The sequence below is a fragment of the Typopeltis vanoorti genome, chromosome 10, assembly GCF_054136105.1.
Source record: "Typopeltis vanoorti isolate ZY-2024b chromosome 10, IOZ_Tvanoo_1.0, whole genome shotgun sequence".
Lineage (NCBI taxonomy): Eukaryota > Metazoa > Arthropoda > Arachnida > Uropygi > Thelyphonidae > Typopeltis > Typopeltis vanoorti.
In genome coordinates, this window is record NC_143558.1 from 11483956 (window position 1) to 11506247 (window position 22292).

Consider the following 22292-nt stretch of genomic DNA (forward strand, 5'->3'; position numbering starts at 1 on the left):
TTGGGACATTTGTGAAAAGGGTAGAAATGTCAAAACTGACTAATAAGTCATCTTTGTCAAGTGTTATGTTTTTAGTTTTATTTATAAAGTGTTGTGTGTTCTTTATGTAGGAGGGTGAATGACCTACCAACTCCTTGAGTGTTGACACTAATTTCTTGGCTAGGTGATAATTAGGGCTATCTATTCCTTCAACTATCGGCCAAAGCGGAATGTTTTGTTTGTGTACTTTAGGAACACCATATATTTGGGAGAATTCATATTAAAAATTAAGATATTAAAAAAGAACTTGTCATTGTTGGTATTCAGGAATGTGTTAGAGGAGCTAATCTCAAGTGGTATGGTCACTTAAACAGAACAGGAGAGGAAAGATTAGCAGAACAATTGTTCTTTGCTATGTTGTCAGGAAAAAGACCAAGATGTAGTTTGATTGATACAGTAAAAAGCCCTTTAAAAGACAAAAATATAAGATCTGATAATATTGGAGTATTGACAGATAATTTAATTTGGAGGAAAATTGTTAATTTCAAGTTAGTAATGGTGTAACTTTTTCAAAATAGTACTATCATAATTATCATGTACATCCTCTGAACATATCAGGAATATGATGATGATTTTATTACTCATTCAGACATTGCTGGCCCACCAACAGAAACCTGAGATGTGCATAATAAATAATTAAATTGTCATCTTTGATATTTTGCTGACTTTCAGTCATATAAAATTCAAAGTTTTACACATTTTCTAATTTTTGTTGTTATGAAGATATATATATCATGGTAGGAGGGCAGATGATTTATAACTTTTAAATATTTAGACATATCTTATTATGTGGACTTCATTTGTACTCTTTCCCTGGGCCCCACAATGTTAGGAAAGGGCCTGCTGGAGAAAAGCAACTCGTTTTTTTTTTTTTTTTTTTTTTTTTTTTTTTTGTTTGTTTGTTTTTTTACGGGACACAATCTAGCTTTTTCAAACAACTGATCATTACTATTATTATGGGAAACTCCAGGGAGTCCTTAGACTCATCGAGGGAGGCCCTAAACATCACGTCCACACAACTATTCGACATTCTCACAGTATCTATCATACCTTGCCTTGAACTCATTCACTGTCATAGCACCCACAACAGACTCTGGCAGCTTATTCCACTCATTTACCACTCTAAAAGTAAAGAACCCAGCTCTAATACCCAATCTATTCAAATCATCCTGCAAGATTTTGACATCTTCTGTATTCACTATTGCCCTACTCAACTTTGCATCATCAGCGAACAAATGAACAGCTCCTCTCAGATCCTTTCCTATATCGTTAATGAACAAATTAAACAGTAGTGGACCATGAATAGAACCATATGGCACACCACTAGTCACAGGCCGTGTTTTGGATTCTACTCCTGAATAAACTACCCTCTAATATCTATCCATAAACCACCCACCTATCCATCTCACCAACCCTATATCCATTCCCATATGTTTCAGTTTACGGATTAGAATTCCATGTGGTATCCTGTCAAAGGCCTTAGCCAGGCCCAGCAGTATCGCTGTAAACCCATTACCCTTATCCAGTTCAGCCATCACTGGGTTATAAAACTTGAGCAAGTTACTGAGGCATGATCTACCCTTATGCATCATCTAGCCTTGAAATCTGGAAAATGGGTGAATGGGTTCAGATTTTTCCATCAGAAGACAGTTTGTATGCATTTTTGCCACAGATGTAGTCTTCATCCTGATCCAAAACTCAGACTAGAACAAAGTTTATTCCCAGTTACACCAGAAGCCAAGTTCTTGAGACTCATATTTGACAAGGAACTTAGTTTTCTTTCCTTGCATGCACCATTTGTGAGATAAGTGCTGCAAAATGATAAACATCCTTTGCACTCTGTCTTCCTGGTGATATAGGATTGCTTTAAATGGCGACTCAGTCGCTAAAGTTGTGGTAAAAAAAATAAGGTGTATACACATTTTACAGGTGGTACAATAAAATGAATATCAGATGCTTTGCATATAAGGAAGTAATGGGCATCAGTAGTGGTGGTGGGCAGAAACAACTTGAATAATGTAACACAGAATGTGGAAAGGGATTTGAAGAAGTTGTTGCAGGAAGTGAAGAATAATAATGTCATTGGGAAAGTGGTTAGTTTGTGGCCCCAATATGACAGTATTGAACTGAGAAGGTGAGCAATGATACCGAATGACAAAATGGCTAAATTGTGTGAGGCAGTGCAGGTACTGTAAATAACTTCAAAGCTCATTACCATAGACATGTTGCTGGTTGAGTAGGCCTCCCACGATGAATCTGTTGACTCTATGAAGGTTACCAAATAGTAATGATAATATCATCTACTCTAGCTGCCTTTCCACATTTCAAGCTTTTGACGGCTTTTTCTGTCTCAAGTATTGATATGTATTCCTCTTTGCATTCCTCTAGAAAATTTTCTAGTATGGTTCTGTCTCACTGCTGGGTTCGTTTAACAGTCTTTCAAAGTAATTACTCATCTTCTAGGATATCCATTTCTTCAGCTTTCGTGTCACCTTTATCATCTTTGATTTCTTTTACAGTACTTTTTCCTCCATTTCTAAGCTTTTTCAGTAGTCTCCAGAACATTTTACCATCTTCATGATATTGATTTTCCATATTCTTAAAAAAATATCGGCCTGGTTGGCTGAGTGGTTAACGTATCCGATCTCCAGCCAAAAGGCTGCAGGTTCGAATCCCACCGTGGGCATGGATGTTTGTGATTGTCTGTGAAAGTACTGGTGGTGGTAGGTGGTATTGGTGTTAGATGATGAAGGTTGGTGGAATAGAGAAGAAGAGTTGTAGAGTAGATGCCCTCCCTCGATGAGTCTTTGGACTCCCTGGAGGTGTGATGCAATAATAATAAAAAGTCCTCCATGACTTTTGTTTAGCTACTTTTACACATAGCTTAACTCTCTTACATTTTTCTCTGTATTTTTTTAGGACACCTGCTGACTTATTTTCTAGAAACTAAAAATTTCTTATATACTCTCCTTTTCAATGTATCTATTTTTATTCTGCTTAATACTAAGTAATGGTCACTTCCAATTTCAAATCCTCTGTACACTCTTGTATTCTGAACCAGCATGTTGATATCACTATCAACAATGAGGCTTTTCTTATTTCTTGTGTCTTCTCTTCATGTGAACTTGTGCATCTCTTTATGTTGAAACATGATATTAGTAATGACTAGTCCGTGTCCTGAGCAGAAGTCCAGTAAATACTTGCCATTATTATTAGCTTTGTCTTTTCTCCAAATTTTCCCAAGATGTTACTATATGCCTGGTGGGATTTATTTTCTACTCTGCTATTCAAATCTTTAACTAGGACCAATTTTTCTATTTTCTTTATGTCAGCTGCCTGTTCTAATGACTCAAAAAAATTCTTCCACTTCTTCCTTAAAAGAACCTGTGGGAGCATAGGCACAAATAAGTTTCATTGCCCATCTCCCCATTTTGAGGTTTTCCCACATAACTCTGCTTGAAACTGCCTTCCAATCAAGAAATTTATCTTCATGTTTGGTATTGAATGCTATTGCTACTCCTTCCTTTACTTGATCATTATTGCCTGAAAATAACATCCTATACTTATTATTAATAAGATCTCCCCTGTTTTTGTCTTCTTTGTCTCAGTAATGTCAATTATGTCTATGCAGTACTTTTCCAATTCTACTGCAAGTTCGATTTCCTTTCCATTAATACTCCTTATATTGATGGTTCCTATCTTCATTTCTTCTGATGTCAGGTTTATTCTTCTTCTTCTGGATGTTGAGATGGTGCTTGTTCCAGTAGCTGCCTTTTTGGTTCCCTGGCATAAACATTAGTCCCAGCTGTCATGAAATCTCATCATTTGTACCATTATATATGTTCATGGTATAAGCCAATAGAAAGTACAGTTTGGTCAGCTAAGTCCCAATTACAGGGCACACCACATGAAGGTGAGGATTAGACATTAGGTCAGAAGTCCCGGTCAGTTCTCTGCATTCCTGAAAGTTGATGTTGAGGTCTCCTCCCAGTTAATTGACTTTCACCCTTAAGCGACCCCCTTGACCATTATTAATGGTGAAAGTCAATTAACTTTTCCTCCAAATCAGTCTATTATTTGTGAGCACTCCAAAGGTACCGAATAACAAAATAGTAATGACAACTACCATCAATTTTTTTTCCTGAAACATCTTACTCATTAACGGTAGCTATTGTTACTATTTTGTTATTGGGTACCTTTGGAGTGCTCACAAATAACAGACTGATTTGGAGGGAAATTGTTGATAGGAGATTAATAATAATATAAACTTAATCATATAGTGCTGTCATAGTAACCTTGAACACCTCTTGGGATACATATCAGGAAATTAATGATGGTACCTTTTATACTTATGGAATGGTTTAATAATGTTTTTATGCAGTTATATGTGTGTGTAAATGACAAATAAATGCTTTATTTATGTCAGATACACATATAAAAAAGTATTCTGAATAAGGCTTAAGGGAACATGCCAACCAGTTTGGTTATCAGTATTGTTACACCAAAAAATGTTTCCATTTCAGCAATAATATTGTCACATTTATAGACAACTAGTATTAACTAGTGTAATGTTTTTCATTTTCACTGCTATGAAGTTTATCTTTGTTAAGACAACTACTTATCCCAGTGTTTGACACACCATCAAACTAAATTTAATCATTTTAATCTTAACCACCTTATTGGCCATTAAAGATCATATACGCACCCTCAAAAGCTTCGTATCCATCATAAATTTCAATGTAATATCAATGGTATTACAATTTTAATATGCACTTCGCATCCATAGAAATGTGGACGTATATATACGTCCTGTCTGGTAGCGTGGTTAATATGTAATATAACAGGTTTATGTATCTTTTTCTTTCCACTGGAAGAAACAGCACCCTTGCTCTGAAATTTATCTGTCATTATTAACAACAATAAAATAATAGTTATAAACAGTTCATAATTCATAACAAAACATCAAAACACAAAGAATTGTAGTGAGCAATGACAAAACTGTGCATCAGATGATTCATGGGAGCATTATGTTGCTAAAACTATTGTATGAGCAGATCATTGTACGGTGAAGCATCATAAGATGGTATTACTTTGCTTAAACCTTATCCTCAATAATACTTAATAGGAAAGGGGAGTAATTATGAATATTTGATGTTCATTGCAATTGCTGACATTTTTATTTCAGGAAGTTATATTACTAGTAAATTAGTTTCTTAAAATTATTAGCAAACATTTTATTTATTTTATTTCCCTTTTTTTTTTTTTTTTTTTTGGATATTTGCCACAAATAATCAATGGCAGAATTTTCTTATTTGATAAAATATTTGCCAGTCAAATGAGTAGGGATTATGTCTTTTCTAAGTATATTTAAATAATACAGGATTCTTCATTAACTAAAATAGTAATAAATTTAAATACACTGATTTTTAATTCAATTTTTAATATATATATATTCAGGAGCAGAGGGCGAAGGTATGAACTCTCCAAGGCAGTTGTATAATGGCACCTCTGAAGGAACTAATTTTAAAAGATCTTCCCTGCCTCGTAAGAGGTTGGACTCTGCAATTTGTAGTATTGGTGCAATGCTAGCTTCAGTTGCTTCTGGTTTTGATATTCGTGTGGCCAAACATTCAGCCGTCCATCCACGTCTAGTTCCCAATTGGAATGAAGAAGAAACAGATGAAGAATTAAAACGGTGGTGGTATAAAGAACCAGGTGAGCTTTGGTTCCTGAATGTGCAATGTATAAATTAATATAAGACTTGTTAAAACACACAGATAGGGGTTTAGATAAGATATATGCTGTCAGTTATATCATAAATTGCATGTACCAAATGAATAGTAGACTTGCAACAACAAAGGGTGGCAAAAGTAATGAAGTAGTGCTAATATATGTATGTACAGGGCTTGACAAATATGCTTGCCCACTCATCCATGGTGAGTAGATTTTATTATCTAGTGAGTAGCTGCAGAATGAACAAATACAATATTTTTTTATTTAATAAATAAATAACTTTTCCAACCATGGTACAGCACTATTAATTATTTTATGGAACTCCTATTGACTTATTGGAGTTCCACAAAAGATGTGGAACTTTTAAAAGAAGAGACAGCAGTGCTTGGCAGTGGAAACAGTAGTGGCGTGAGAGAGGAAGAGCGAATGGGGGAAGCTTTGGTGGACAAGGAGACATGGCATAGAGAGAGTGAATGTTGAAAGTGGCAGTGAATGTGTGTATGAAGATGGAGTATATTGCAATGTGGGTGGAGAAGTGGAGACTGAGGAGGTATATGTGGTAAATGGTGATAAAGGTGATTTGGCAGGTGTAGTGGGGAAATCACAACAAACATATGGCTTGGATAGGACTGGCTATAGACCTAAAAATGAACTGTTGCATTTGTTTACAAATGCCAGAAGTATCAGAAATAAAGGAGATGAAATGGTATCAGTGATTGAATTTATTCGTCCCCAAATCATTGGAATAAGTGAAACATGGTTGAGTGAAGATGATATCGTAATGGGAATAGAAATAGAAGGGTGCAGTATTTTTCATGAGGATAGGAAGGGAGGGGAAGCTCTGCTGATGATAGCAGGGGAATTAAGTCCACATAAGGTAGACATGAAAGGGGGAAATAGTGTCAATGGCTATGAGGCAGCGTGATGTAACGTGGAGGTTGAGAGGAAGACATATTTAGTTGGATGTTGTTATAGGCCTGGGAATGTGGAAAGTGGTGATGAAGAAATGTATAAACAACTTGGATTAGTGAACAAAGGAAGGGTAATTATTATTGGCGATTTTAATTATGGCGGTATAAATTGGAATGAAGAGATAGCATTTGGGAATAAGGAAAGTAAATTTCTCGAGTTCTTGAGAGATAACTATCTCAGACATCATGTAAAGAAAGGCATGCGAGGATCATGGGGTTCTAGATCTCATCATTTCATCAGAGGATGTAATTGTTAGAGGGGTTTCACATTTTCCTCAAGTTGGTGAAAGTGATCATGGAGTAATCACCTGTGTTGTGGCTAGTCATATGCAGGCTTTTGAGAGGAATGGATATATGTGGAATTATAAGACTGGTGATTATGACTAGCTTAGGAGACAACTTCAAGCTATAACATGGAACGAAGAGTTGAGCAGTAAGGAAATAAATGCTGCATGGGAACTCACAAAGAAATACATAACAGCATAATGTACGAGTATATCCCAAAGGCCAAAAGGTTGAATAAGGTTGGTGTAAAATGGATGAATGTGGAGCTTAAGCATGAAATCTGGAAAAAGAAGGCCCTTTGGAGGAAGTACAAGATGAATAATGGTAATCAGTCACATGAAGAATATAAAGAACAAGCAAGGAGAGTGACTCAGCTAGTAAGGAAAACAAAAGTAAGTATGAACAGAAATTGGCAAATCAGGCTAAGAAAAACCCTAGAGAGTTTTTTAGATATGTGGCAAGTAGAAGGAAGAATGATCATGGAAAGATGAAGTTAAGGAATGAAAGTGGTAGAATGGTAACTGCTGCAGAAGATATTGTTGAGGTATTCAGTGATCAATTTATAAGTGTGTTGCATCCTGATCAGGATGGAATCATGAGGAACTCAAGTGTATAGGACATAGGAGAGGATAGCTTAATTGTGAGTGAGCAGGAGGTATTTGAGGAAATAAATAACCTTGATGTTAATAAGGCGAGAGGATTTGATGAAATATCACCATACATCTTAAGAGAATGTTTCAGGGAACTGGCAGTAACATTGGCATGTCTGTTTAGCAAGAGTTTTACAACAGCACAGGTTCCAAGGGAGTGGAAGGAGGGTAAAATTGTTCTACTGCATAAAGGCGGTGATAAGGCTGTAGCTTCAAATTATAGACCGGTCTATATATCTGGAGTTGTGGTGAAGGTCTTGGAGAGATTGGTGAGAAGTAGGATACAGAAATGGGTTGATAACAGCAGTATTCTCTGTGGTTATCAGCATGGGTTTGTTAAGGGGAGTTTCACTAACTTACTTATGTACTATAACAAGGTGACTAATACCTTGGACAGAGGAGATGCATATACAGTGGTGTACTTGGATTTTGGAAAGGCTTTTGATAGACTGCCACATGACAAGCTTTTAAATAAATTGAAACAGATGGGATTGGATAACAGACTTCTGTGTTGGATCAGTGACTGGCTGCCAGATAGGCATCAAAAAGTTGTGTGTGGGGATGCAGTATCTCAAAAGAGAAAGGCCACAGGGGTCAGTTTTGGGGCCATTGTTATTCAATTTGTATGTTAATGATATTGGGTTGTGTTTAACTTAGTGATATCCAGCTATTTGCAGATGATGCAAAACTGGGGAGAGGAATGCACAGTCAGGCTGATGTTAATGCCTTATAAGAGGACTTGAATAGATTGCATGAATGGGCAAGTAATTGGAACTGTCAGTTCAATGTTGCCAAGTGTAAGGTTTTGAGATTTGGTAAGCAACGATGAGATGCAAAGTATACACTTGGTGGGGAAACTTTAACAAAAGTAGAGGAGATGCGAGATCTAGGAGTGATGGTGGATAAGTACCTGAAATTCAGGGGCCACATTGCACAAGTTGTGAAGACATCACATCGAATAATGGCAATGATGCAGAGAACCCTGATGTGCAGAAATAGAGAGGTTATGATTCCATTGTATAAGGCCTTGATCAGGCCTCATATGGATTGTTGTGCACAGATTTGGCCGCCGGGTTTTCATGGTGACGAAGATATGTTGGAAAAGCGACAGAGAAGATTCACAAAGGTAGTCCGTGGTCTTTGAAATGAGGAGTACAAGGACAGATTGAGAGAATGCAAGTTGCAGAGCCTCGTGAATAGGAGGAAGAGGGGGGAATATGATTGAGACATATAAACTGGTCAGGGGTTGTTATCAGGTAGACATGGAAGAGATTTTTCATAGAATTGGAGAGTGGAGTAGAACAAGAGGCCATTGCTGGAAACTGTATAAGGAGGGTGTGAGTAAAGGAGTGAGAAGCAAGTTCTTTGCATGGAGGGTGGTTGGTGAGTGGAATCCATTGCCTGAGTGTGTTGTGGATGTGGATGCATTGAATCATTTTAAGAAGCTGATTAACAAGTCAGTTTTTGATAGTTGAATGTCTTTAATTTTTGTGTGAAACTCAGTAGAATTTTTGATGGAAGAGACTGAGTGGCCTATGTGAGGGCGGAGAAGGTTAGATAAGAATCTTGATAACTTGTACGTTGGACAGCCGATACAGTCTACGACAAGATTCAACTATCAAAAACTGACTTGTTAATCAGCTTCGACATTGTCTCCCTCTTCACTAACATTCCCCATAAAGAAACAATAGAATTACTAACTCAAAAATTTCCGTCTGATATAGTTGAATTGTTCAATTTTGTTATTGCATCAGGTTACTTCACCTGGAAAAGTCAAATTTACAAGCAAGAGGAAGGAACAGCAATGGGATCTCCTTTATCACCAAACCTAGCAAATTTGTTTCTAGAACACCTTGAGAAAAAAATATTCACTTTTGAACCCAAACCAAAAATTTGGCTAAGATATGTCGATGACGTATTTGCAGTATGGAATCATCCCGAACCTGAATTACAACTGTTTCTAGATAAAATTAACCTTCTTCATCATCGCATCAACTTTACATTAGAAAAAGAATCTCCACAGGGTATCTCTTTTTTGGATTTACACATCAAAAGAAAAGAAGACGGTTCCATCGCCACTTCTGTCTTTCGCAAGCCTACATTCTCAGGTCGCTACATTCACAATTCTTCTGCTCATCATCCATCTCAGAAATCTGGCATTATTAAATCACTAGTTTCCAGAGCACACAAATTCTGCTCCTCTGAAGAATCTTTAAACCAGGAATTAGAAGTTATCAAAAATACAGCCATCCTAAATGGTTATAATCCCAAAACAACTCAAAAAATCATCAGTCACTTCTGCATACATCAAACCAGACAGGAAGAAGTGTATAGGATTCCCATACCTTACGTTAAAGGCATCTCGGAATGTCTTTCTAAAATTATGAAGAAATACAATTTTGCCACTACTTACAAACCTATCAACCAAATTACAACCTTATTACCTTTTCCTAAGGACAAATTCTCACCCTTGATGTTACCTGGTGTTTATGAGATTCCATGCTCATGCAAATTATCTTACTTTGGACAGACAGGTAGGTCTGTTCAGAAACGCATCTCGGAACATCAAGACCACATTCGTCTTCTTAAACCGCAGAAATCTGGCCTCTCTCAACACGGAATTGAAAATCCAAACCATAGGATCCATTGGGAAAAGGCTAAACTTTTACATAGATCTTTATTTAAACATGAACGTTTATACAAAGAAAGTTCTGAAGCCCTACTACACAGACCAAACCTAAACCGCAACGACGTTCTTACTATTCCTAAAGTATGGGAAATTATCATACAAAACTGTGTTAAATAATTAACTGGTTTTTTTTTTTTTTTTTTTTGTACTACTTTAGCACGTTATGCACGTTTTCATGAAATTCTATTGTAATCATGCGCCCTAACTGTATGTTATTCCTAATTTTTGTTTAAATACTGTACTGATGGTGTCCTAAGATACTTAGGATGAAATATTTACAATTAAATAATTTTCACTGTGGTTTATACGTGTGTTTCTTCTAATTATGAACGCACCACAGGTTTCATTATTTAAAAAATACAATAAAATAGTTAATATATTTTTTTAAATATAAACAAAATTTAATTACAAATTAAGGAACACATGAATGGTGAGTATTACTCAGTATAACTGCAGACACCATAGAAAAGTTAAAAACTTATGTTGCAAGAACACCTAGGTTCTATGGTTTTCCAAAGATCCATAAGAAAGACACTCCACTCTGTCCAATTGTAGGGTGTATAGATTCTCCTACTGATCACATAGCCAAATTTTTAACAGACCTACTGAAATCTCATATTGGCAAGTCCCACTTGTTTATAAAAAAATTCTTCGGATTTCCTAGATAAATGGAAAAATGTTTCCATTCAACCAACTGATTTATGATGAGCTTCTTTATGATAATATGACAAGGACATTATTATATAGTGAAACCTGTTGTTATATCGATGTTTCTATATGATTTATTCTTAATTAGTGTTTACTTAAATCTATCATTTCTTACCTAAAACCTTGTACAATCAAAATCCTACTGGCTGCTCTATTGTTATATATTCACCTTTCGTTATTTATTCTTTCTTCTCTTACTTTAATCTTATTCTTATATCTAGGATTGTTTCCTCTTTGGATAATGGTGAATTTATATTTTGCTGTGCCAGCCAGTATCCTATAGTAGAAAAGATCCTTACTGAGGGAGACAATACTAGATTCTTGGCTTTCTTACACAATATCTTATTTAAATTGCCGTATAGATTCAGATTATTGCAGTCGTGACCTAAATATATTATTATATTCACTCTCTAAATCCTTCCTGCCAAAATAGGTTCTATTTTTATAAGTGGTAAGTTGGAATCGTAATCAGGCATGACTCAGGTTCAGGTAAATATGACATGTTTATTGGAATATCTAAAACACAATACAAAATTCATACACTCAATTATGCTCAATACTAAATAAAATTTGAATTAAGAAGTTAACATTTTCTAAATTAATTAAATCTTATAAAGCATGCTAAACACAGTAACTGCATATTGGGATAGATAGTAAATGATATGAAGTTAAGCTAAATACCTTTCAATAGCATCTCGCAAGAGAAAACTAGAAAACTAACAAGCATTCTAATGTTACTGAGATACTAAATTCTACTATTCTTATTGCATCAAGTTAATCCTATCACATACAAAATTACAAAAGATCTCTTCCAAACAATTCTTCTTACTCTCAAAGGAGGTCTTTCTAAATAGAGACTGTCCACAGAGTTCCTTATAATATAGTTCTTAATTTTACATTCCTAAACAATCTTCTCTCTTCTAATGAACTTTCACACAAAATTAGAGTAATTGCACTTTACCGAGCGTTTTCTGCGTCGTTCTGCACCACGTGTATGTATGTCTGGATACTTCTCATCTATTGGCTGTCCATACACCAACATAGGGATTACGCTATCTTCATTCCTTCTGCTGAAAACGGACTCAAATCTTTGCGTTTCAGGAACAACTTGATGGGTATTTTTCAGTGACAGCTTGATTCTGCTAGGAATTCTATGCAAAGCTGAAGGTAAAAATTCTGAAGGAATTTTTACCTTCAGCTTTGCATAGAATCCTACTTCATTTTAAGAACCTCGCAGTCTGACATCTTATCACAGACTTCACCCCCCCCCTTACGCGAAGCTGCCCGCTAACTTCCGAACCACCAAAACAGGAAAACGTTACGACCAGAGAGAGTCATTTCGATACAGGCTCAACCCCTTATATTCTTCTATAGAGCACCCTCTTTTTCTCAGTCCCCTTTTTGCACACGCCCTTATCTTTTCACCCCTTTGGGTTCATCCTTCACTTTTACGACGCTGTTATACTTGGATTCACAGAATGCATGGCAACATAATTTTCTGAATAAGCTATAGCCGCCAGCGTTACGCTGTACACGTGTAACTTTATGCCTTCCCGGAATTATTACTTAGCAACTTTTTAGATGACTCACAGTAAATTTTACATAGCTTAAGTGAGGCTTAAATTTAAATCAGATTATCTCTCATTTTAGACATACTTAAAAATGAAATCTTAATATAATCACCACAGCTTAAATATAAGGTACTTAAAATAAAGAATACAAATTTTACATAATGTGAAGAAGTTTCACTTTTAATTACAGCTGATGTGCAGGTATTTCTCTTTGTCAGCAAGTTTTATATGTTAGATTCCAAATGAGTGATTTCTTTCCAAGATTCCTTCATTTAGGATCTAACACTGTGTAGTATTCATAACTAACAATTCACACATATACCACAGTAATTAAATTTTAATATGTAAATATTTTGTCTTAAGTATCTTAAGACATCATCAGTACACTTATTACAGACAATACTAGGGAATTACATTCAAAGGAACAATTAGTGCACATGCTTACAATCCCTCAATGCGTGCAGAGTGTGTTTGAGGAATTTAAAAAAAAACAAAAAACATGATAAATTTATTTTATACAATTGAGGATAATAATCTCCCAGACTATTACAGTTCAGTTGGGTCTGTGATATAAGGCTTCAGCACCTTCTTTATATAAATGCTCAGATTTATATAAGGATCTATGTAGCAGCTTGGTGTGTTTTTCCATTGGATCCTATGGTTAGGGTTTTCAGCTCCATGTTGTGCGAGGCCAGATTTGTGTGGTTTGATAAGACAGATGTGGTCTTGATGTTCAGAGATGCATTTGCTTATAGATCTTCCTGTTTGTCCATAGTAAGACATCTTACAAGAACATGGAACTTCATATATGCCAGGTAGCATCATAGGTGAGAGTTTGGCTTTTGGAGAAGGTAGCAAATTGTGGATCTGGTTGATTGGTTTATATATAACAGCGAGTTTGTATTTCTTCAGACTTTTTTATATCCACAATTCATCGGCTGACCATTCATCTCAAAAATATGGCATCGTAAAATCTTTGGTATCCAGAGCACACAAATTTTGTTCCTCTGAAGAATCTTTAAAACAAGAATTGGAAATTATTAAAGATCATCAGCCGCTTTCCTACACATCAACCCAGACAAGAAGAAGCCTGTAAGACTCCTATACCATATATCAAAGGCATCTCGGAACGTCTGTCAAATTATGAAGAAATACAAACCCAGCGCTACCTATCAACCAGATCCACAATTTGCTACCTTCTCCAAAAGACAAACTCACACCTATAATGCTACCTGGCATATAGGAAGTTCCATGTTCTTGTAAGATGTCTTACTACAGACAAACAGGAAGATCTATAAGTAAATGCATCTCTGAACATCAAGGCCACACTATCTTATCAAACTGCACAAATCTGGCCTCACACAACATGTAGTTGAAACCCTTACCATAGGATCCAATGGAGAAAGACCAAGCTGCTACATAGATTCTTATATAGGAGGGTGGTCTGATAAGTTCTCGGCCTTGACCATAGATAGCAACACTGTCGGCACGATTTTTTTTTTTTTTTTTCGAAGTTGGTACATCTGTCATAAGCATCCATGTGAAATTGAAAGTCATTCTATCAAGTAGTTTGTTTTATACAGCTGTCTGAAGCAAAAGTGTTGTCTATATCCCTTGAAATAGATAAAATTGAGTATCGTGCGTTTATAAACTTCTTTGTAAAAGAAGATTTAATGCCAAAAGAAATTCATTCAAAGTTCATAAAAGTTTATGGACAATCTTCTCCTTCATTTTCAACAATTAAGAAATGTGCTGTTGAGTTTAAACGTGGCCGTACCAGCCTTGAAGATTATCCACGTGAAGGACGTCCAAAAAGTGTAACAACACCAGAAATCATTGATCAACTGCACGATATGGTATTGGATGACCAGCAAGTCAAAGTGTGTGAAATTGCTCAGACTATAGGGATTTCAAAAGAGTGTGTAGGATATATTTTACATGAACAATTGCAAATGAAAAAGCTTTGCACAAGATGGATGCCGTGCTTGCTCACAACAGATCAAAAATGCACTCACATGAAAATCACTGAACAGTGCTTGGAGCTGCTAATATGCTAAAAAACCTAACCCAATGCAATAAAAATCAAGGTTTAATTCTCCATCAAGTGTGGTCAGCTCTAATAAAAAAACTACCTCAATCTGAGCTCAGACTGTATGAACGAGAACAAGAACACGTGACATCGTCCAGTATTGTTCAATGTCAATAACGTTATATATCTGCATTCTGTTATTTGAGTTTTATGAATAGCCAGACAGTTATGAATTGTATTTATTAATTCTCTTGTGTAAACTTTAAGTTATACTATTTACCCCCTGAAGATGTAAATCCTACGATTTACGAAACTTGTCAGGAACTATTATTTCAGTGTTTTATATAACTGAATAAAAAATGTGGTGTAATCGCCGAAATAATATAAACAATTAGCCACAGAAGTCTACGCCTGCAAGTGCTTGGAGCGTTTTAACAAGAATAAAACTGGTTTTGTGCATTGATTTATTACTATGGATGAGACTAGGATTCACTATTACACACCAGAATCCAAACGGCAGTCAAAACAGTGGACAGAAGCCAGATGTTCACCACCAAAGAAGACAAAGTTTGGTTCCATCAGCAGGAAAGGTCATGGCATTGATGTTTTTGGATGCTAAAGGGATTTTGTTTATTAATTATCTTGTAAAGGGTAAAACAATAACCAGGGAATATTATTCCGATTTTTTAACCAGACTAGACGAAAAAATGTATGGGAAAAGACCTGGTTTGCAGAAGAAAAAAAATCATCTTTCATCAGGACAATGCACCTGCCCACAAAAGTATTTTAGCAATGGGAAAATTAAAGGATCTGCACTATAAATTGTTGAAACATCCACCCTATTCCCCAGATTTGACTCTCTCGGACTTCTATCTCTTCCCAAAACTAAACTCTTTCTTGCTGGTCAACATTTTTCTTCGAATCAAGAGGTGATTGCATCTGTAGAGGGGTATTTTGCAGATCTTACTGAGAACCACTACAGAAACGGGGTAATGCTGCTGGTGCATCACTGGAATAAATGTATTAGTCTTAAGGGAGATTATGTTGAAAAATAAAAATAATTTTAAAATTATAAATTCATTTTTTCATTGTTAGGCCGAAAACTTTTCAGACCATCCTCGTAAACGTGAGTGTTTATATAAAGAAAGTGCTGAAACCTTACGTCACAGGACCAATCTGAACGTTAATGGCTGTTTCACTATCCCAAAAGTCTAGGAATTATCATCCTCTGCATAAAATAAATTTATCAGATATATTTTAATTTAGGGGTGCTTAAGAGTCAAAGCTGTATAACTGAGAGGAGACCTCCACATAGCCTTTAAAGGAATGCGGAGAACCGACCAGGGTTTCTGACCTAATGTCCAATCCTCACCTTCTCGTGGTGTACCCTGTTGGGTATCTACTTGGATACTGAACGGACGAGGATGGGCTGGCAATTTGGGATTTAGCTGACCAAATTGTATTCTTATTGGTTAAACCAAAATATAGAATGATGGTACAACATGACAAAATTTCATGCCGGCTGGGGCGTCGCCCGGTTAAACAAGGCCCCCGTTGTTTTCGCCAGTGAACCAGGGCGAACAGCGAAAAGTCGGCTACTGGAACAAATCTGAAAATAAACCCCAACTCTACATCACCAGAGTTAAAGATCAGTACTATCAACGTAAGAAGCCTGAATGGCAAAGAAATGGAGCTAGCTGAGGAATTAGATAAGTACCAGATCGACATCATAGGGGTGACTGAAACAAAAAAGACCAAAACTGGTGAGATCTTTCTGAGCAATAAATACAAAATTATATTCAGGCAATGACAATCAAGGAAAAGAAAGAAGGAGTAGCCATAGTATTCAACACAAAATACGAGGCTAATCTTCTTGAATGGCAGTCAGTCTCAAGTAAAGTAATGTGGGCAAATATGAGAATGGGGAACAGAACAATGAGACTTATTTGTGCCTATGGTCCCACAGAAGGTTCTACTATGGTAGAAGTGGAGGAATTTTTTGAGGCATTAGAAAAGCAACTGACACAATGAAAAGGGAAAAGTTGGTCCTTGTTGGGGATCTAAATAGCAGAGTAGGAAATGATTGTGAGACATACAAAAATATTTTGGGAAAATTTGGAGAAAAGAGCAAAGCTAATAATAATGGCAAATATCTGTTGGATTTCTGCTCATGACATGGACTGGATATTACTAACACCATGTTCCAACATAAAAATGTGCACAAATTCACATGGAGAATAGACGCTAGGAATAAGAAAAGTCTCATTGACTATGTTATTGTTGATAGTGATGTTTTCTCCCTGGTGCAGGACACCAGAGTGTACAGAGGATTTGAAATTGGAAGTGATCACTATTTAGTCTTGAGCAGGATAAAATTGAATTTCATATTGAAAAGAATAACATGTAAGAAAGTTTTAAAGCGAATAAAAGTTGAACAGCTCTCAGATGTGAACTGTAGGCTAAAATACACAAAGATTATTCAAGAAAAAATGAAAGAGTTTGAGAACAGGAATCAAACCTTGGAGATTCAGTGGCAAATCTGAAGAAAACATTGATTGATTCTGCCAGAGAGGCATGTGGTGAGGTTATCTGTAAGGATAAAAAAATCAGAACTCCCTGGTGGACACAGGAAGTTAAAGAGGCAGTGAAGGAAAAGAAGAAAGCATACCAAAAGTTCCTGTCAAATAAGTCAGCTTGTGCTCTTAGAGAATATAGAGACAAATGCAAGAATGCTAAACACCATGTAAAACTAGCTAAACAAAAGTCATGGGAGGACTTTGGCAAGAATATAGAAAATAAATATCAAGAAGGTGGCAAAATATTCTGGAGGTTGTTGAAGAAGCTTAAGAATCGAGGAAAGAGTGCTGTAAAAGGAATTAGAGATGATAAAGGTGACATGAAAACGGGAGATAAAGATATCCTTGAAGTATGGAGTAATTACTTTGAAAAACTGCTAAATGAAACAAGCAGTGATGACAGCACAGTGGTAAAAAACACTGACCAGGCATGCAGTCAGGAATACATATCCATACTAGAAGTAGAAAAAGCCATCAAAGGCTTGAAATGTGGAAAGGCAGCAGGAGTAGATGATATTCGACCAGAAATGCTGAAGTATGGTGGTATAAAAGTCTTACAGTGGCTGCACTGCATAGTTCAGAAAGCCTGGACAGAGGGACGAATTCCCGATGATTGGAGTAGAGCTCTCATAGTACCCATATATAAAAAGGGAAATAAAACTGAATGTGAGAATTACAGAGGTATTTCCCTACTGAGTGTTCCTGGCAAGATCTATGCAAGTATACTTGAGAAACAGTTGAGAAGAATTGTGGAAGAAAAGCTTGGTGAAGAACAAGCTGGATTCAGGCCAAATAGAGGCTGTCAGGATCAGATCTTCACTTTACGACAAATAGTCGAGAAAGCATGGGAATATAACAAAGATCTGTATTTAAGTTTTGTCGATCTGGAAAAGGCATATGACAAGGTGCCAACAGAGAAGCTATTCAATACGCTTCAGTTATATGGTGTCAATGGGGCATTATATCAAGCAATACTTAGTCTTTATTTGAGTTGTAAGTCAGCAGTTAGAATTGAAGGAAGTACATTGAAGGAAGATGGTTTAATGTTGAATCTGGTGTGAGACAAGGATGTACATTATCCCCTCTGTTATTCATTATCTATGTGGATCACATTATGAAGGAAAGTGGTATTAAACATGATATCAAAATTGGAGATGTTAATGTCAGCTCTTTGCTTTATGCAGATGATGTTATACTTCTAAATAAATCTGCTACAAGTCTGCAAGATTCTCTGAATAAATTGAATAGCTGTTGTAATAGATATGGTATGAAGGTCAGCAATAAAAAGACAAAGACAATGAAAATAGGCAAAATCATTGAAAATGTCAACTGTGTTGTGAATGGAGAACCTGTGGAACAAGTAAAACATTTCAGCTATTTAGGCACAATTTTTACTGAAGATGGTAAATTAAATATAGAAATAGAATCAGCAAAGCTGGTATGATGGAAAGTCAATTGAATAAATTCATATGGAATAAGAGAGAAATCAGTCGGAACACTAAATTAGCTATGTACAAGACAGTGTTCAAACCAGTTTTAACTTATGGATCTGAGAGCTGGGTCAGAAGTAAAACACTTGACCAAAGACTAGAGACCACAAATATGAGAATCCTGAGAAAGATTATAGGCATGAACAGATGGCATCAATGGCAATATCATATTAAAAATGAGGATATTAGGAAAGAACTTGACATTGTCAGCATCCAGGAATTCGTTAGCAGAGCTAATCTTAGATGGTATGGTTACTTAAACAGAATTGGCAAGGAAAGATTAGCGAAACACGTGTTCTCTGCCAAGTTGGCAGCAAAACGACCCAGAGGAAGACCAAGATATAGGTTGATTGATACGGTACAAAATGCTTTAGACGATAGAAATATAAGATCTGATAATGTTGGAGTCTTGACAAGTAACAGACTGATTTGGAGGAAAATTGTAGATAGGAAATTAATAATGATGTAATTTTTTTCATGTAGTACTATCATATCCTGTACACCCCTTGAGGGTACATGGCAGGAATTTGATGATGATGATATTTTAATTTAATTTTAATTACAGCTTTACTGTACGCATAGAGGGATTTCAATGTAAGTATGCGCACTAACTGTTCCTTCGAATGTAATTCCTAGTATTGTTTGTAATAACTGTACTAATGATATCTTAAGATGCTTAAGATGAAATATCTACATATTATTAAAATTTAATTACTGTGGTATACATGCAAATTGCTAGTTATGACAGTGACAAAGTTTATTATTCTCATCACATGTATATGATATTTTTGAATATACAATTCAAGTATTACTATCACATTTTCTGTTGGTTTTTACATTTATTTTGGGCTGATTATTATTATTATTATTATTATGTGGACCTCCAAGAAGTCCAAAGCCTCATCGAGGGAGGGCACCTACTCTATAGCTCCGTCTCCACCAGTCAATCCACCAACTACAGCGAACTGCATCACTACCCCAATGCCATCTACTGCACACCACCACCACTAATATTTTCATAGACAATCACAAACATTCGTGCCCATTTTTTTATAGACAAATAAAAGTATTTTCCTTATATATATATATACAATTAGAGTAAAATATATTATCTGATAGTTTTCATAGTCTACAAAAATGCTTAAAATAAGTTAGTGAGTTTTTACAATTTTTTTTTTTAATGTGTAACCAAGGGCCATAGCCATACTTGTTACTAGAAAAGTAAATTGGTGTAATACAATCACTGCAAAATCCAGTGATTGTATCTAAGAATTCATATTTACCAATGTAACTGTTAAGGAGATAGATATTACAGCTACTTTCTGAATCATTTCCGCAGAATACAGTAAAACTATTCGACTTCATAATATATTCTTGATAATTTGTTTGCCGAAACAAGTTCTACAGCCAAGAAGAAGGAATTGCCATGGGAGGTCCGCTCTTCCCCTGCTCTCACCAACTTTTATTTAGAGCATCTAGAAGACATCCTTTTCTCATTCATACATCCTCAACCTTCGTTTTGGGTTCGGTATATTGACAACATTTTTGCTGTGTGGCCTCATAATAAAAAAACTCTACCAAAGTTTTTAGCTACCTTAAATACTTTGCATCCACATATTAAATTCACTATGGAATTTGAAAGAGGCACCACATTATCCTTTCTAGACTTTATTCTCATCTGCTCACCATCAGGTGATTTAACTACATCAGGGTATTGAAAGTCCACTTTCAACTGGACACTACATTCTTCAGCAATCCACATTTTTATATGCCATCCTTGTCAAAAGACAGGAATTATGAAATCTTTATTTTGACATGCTAACACTATTTGTTCAACTCCTTATTAATTACAGGAAAAATTCTTAAATATCAAATGATATGCAAAATGAAATGACTTCTCGGAAAGGGCTACACAAGATCTGTTTGACTACTACAAAACTAACCTAAATAGCAAGAAAGCAGTACGTCGAGTTCCAATCCCATACATTTCAAGCATTTCAGATTGTATTTCTTCAGAATTGTGGAAATCGGTTCTGAAAGGCTTGAAATGTATGGGATTGGAACTCGACGTACTGCTTTCTTGCTATTTAGGTTAGGTTTGTAGGAGTCAAACCGATATTGTGTAGTCCTTTCTGAGAAGTCATTTCATTTCGCATATCATTTGATATGCAAAATGAAATTGTTTATTAACCTATGTAGTCCGCGCAGTTAGCCGATTGATTATGCACTTTGCAACCATATGCCTGGGAAAAGAGTGTCCTGCGTTCGATTCTCGTCGCCGACATGAGGAGCTTAAGGATCTTTCTCAGACATAGCCAAGATAGCTGGTCTTGGGCGTGGACTGCAGGTTTTTTCTCCCCAGTTTATCTGGGGTTTTCCTCCTGCAAAGCAGGCAAACCAGTCTTAAGAACACAACGCTTCACAGACAATTACACATGGTTGAGCGTGGGGATAACGACCCCATCTTGTAGAGTTATGAAACCCCAAAAAAATGGGAGACCAAGGCCCTACATGGGGCTGTAGTGCCAAATAATAATAAGAAGATTAACCTATGTTTCCTCAGTTATAACGTTACACTGTTGTAAGTATAACATCACGTGGCTCTTTCTGTTCAAACAATCCATTTTTAACATTCTACCTTGTAATCAATTGTCACTGATACTGAAGGTAGTCTGTAAGTTTCAGACCGAAATATCTGGCCTTCAAAACAAATAAATAGTATTACCTATACCTTGTGTTTTCATGTAAATAAGTAATAATAATAATAAATTGTAGGAATGATTATGAAGAGCTGAGTGCAGTTTCTCAAGTCTCAAATCTGAATGAGTAGGTAATGACATTATGTAAAGGTAACTGTGGGACCAAGGGGATGTTGAAATGCATATACATGAATGCCCAAAGTACAGAAATAAAGGAGAGGCGTTTTTAGAATTGGTCAGGCCAACTTGGCGAAAAATTATTGGCATCAGTGAGACTTGGTTGTCAGAAAATAATGCAGTTAAACTGCATGAATGAATGTCATTAGTGCATGAGAAGTGGGCAAGGATTGTTTGAGCATGGCAGTATCAGAGTGCATACCCAGGGTCAAGAAGATAAACTGAGTAGGGAATAAGTGGATGACTAGCAATATAAAGCAGGAGATGCAAAAAAAAGAAAGTATGAGCAGTAAAAAGCACAAGCAAGAAGGGTAACTAGTATGGTAAGGAAGGCTAAATCAGATTGAGAGAGAAAATTAGCTAAGCAGGCCAAAGTAAATCTAGAAGAGTTTTTTCACTACTTCGCAAGTAAGAGAAAGAATGATTATGAAAAGATAAGTTTACTCAGTGCTGATGATAGGAAAGTGACAGAAGCAGAAGAAATAGTTCAGTTGCTAAGTGATCTCTTTGCGAGGGTATATCACCCAGGTGGTGACTTTGCAGTTACTGAGGTGACAGAGACTGATGTGAGCATGGAGTTAGATGAACTGGGATACTCAGTATATTGAAAATTATCAATGTGAATGCAGCAGTGGGCCTGGACGGTTAGCCTGCTTGTGTGCTATGAGAATGTGC

General features: G+C 36.1%; 1 protein-coding gene across 2 annotated transcripts in view; it reads left to right on the forward strand.

Annotated features, from left to right (window-relative positions):
* The window catches only part of LOC150102171 (mitogen-activated protein kinase kinase kinase 10-like), a 243463-nt gene that overhangs the window by 204169 nt on the left and 17002 nt on the right, over positions 1-22292 (forward strand). For both annotated transcript variants that reach the window (XM_090399802.1, XM_090399803.1), the window contains one exon: positions 5497-5754. In XM_090399802.1, coding sequence (XP_090255928.1) covers positions 5497-5754 — 258 coding nt within the window. The remainder of the gene's footprint in view (positions 1-5496; positions 5755-22292) is intronic.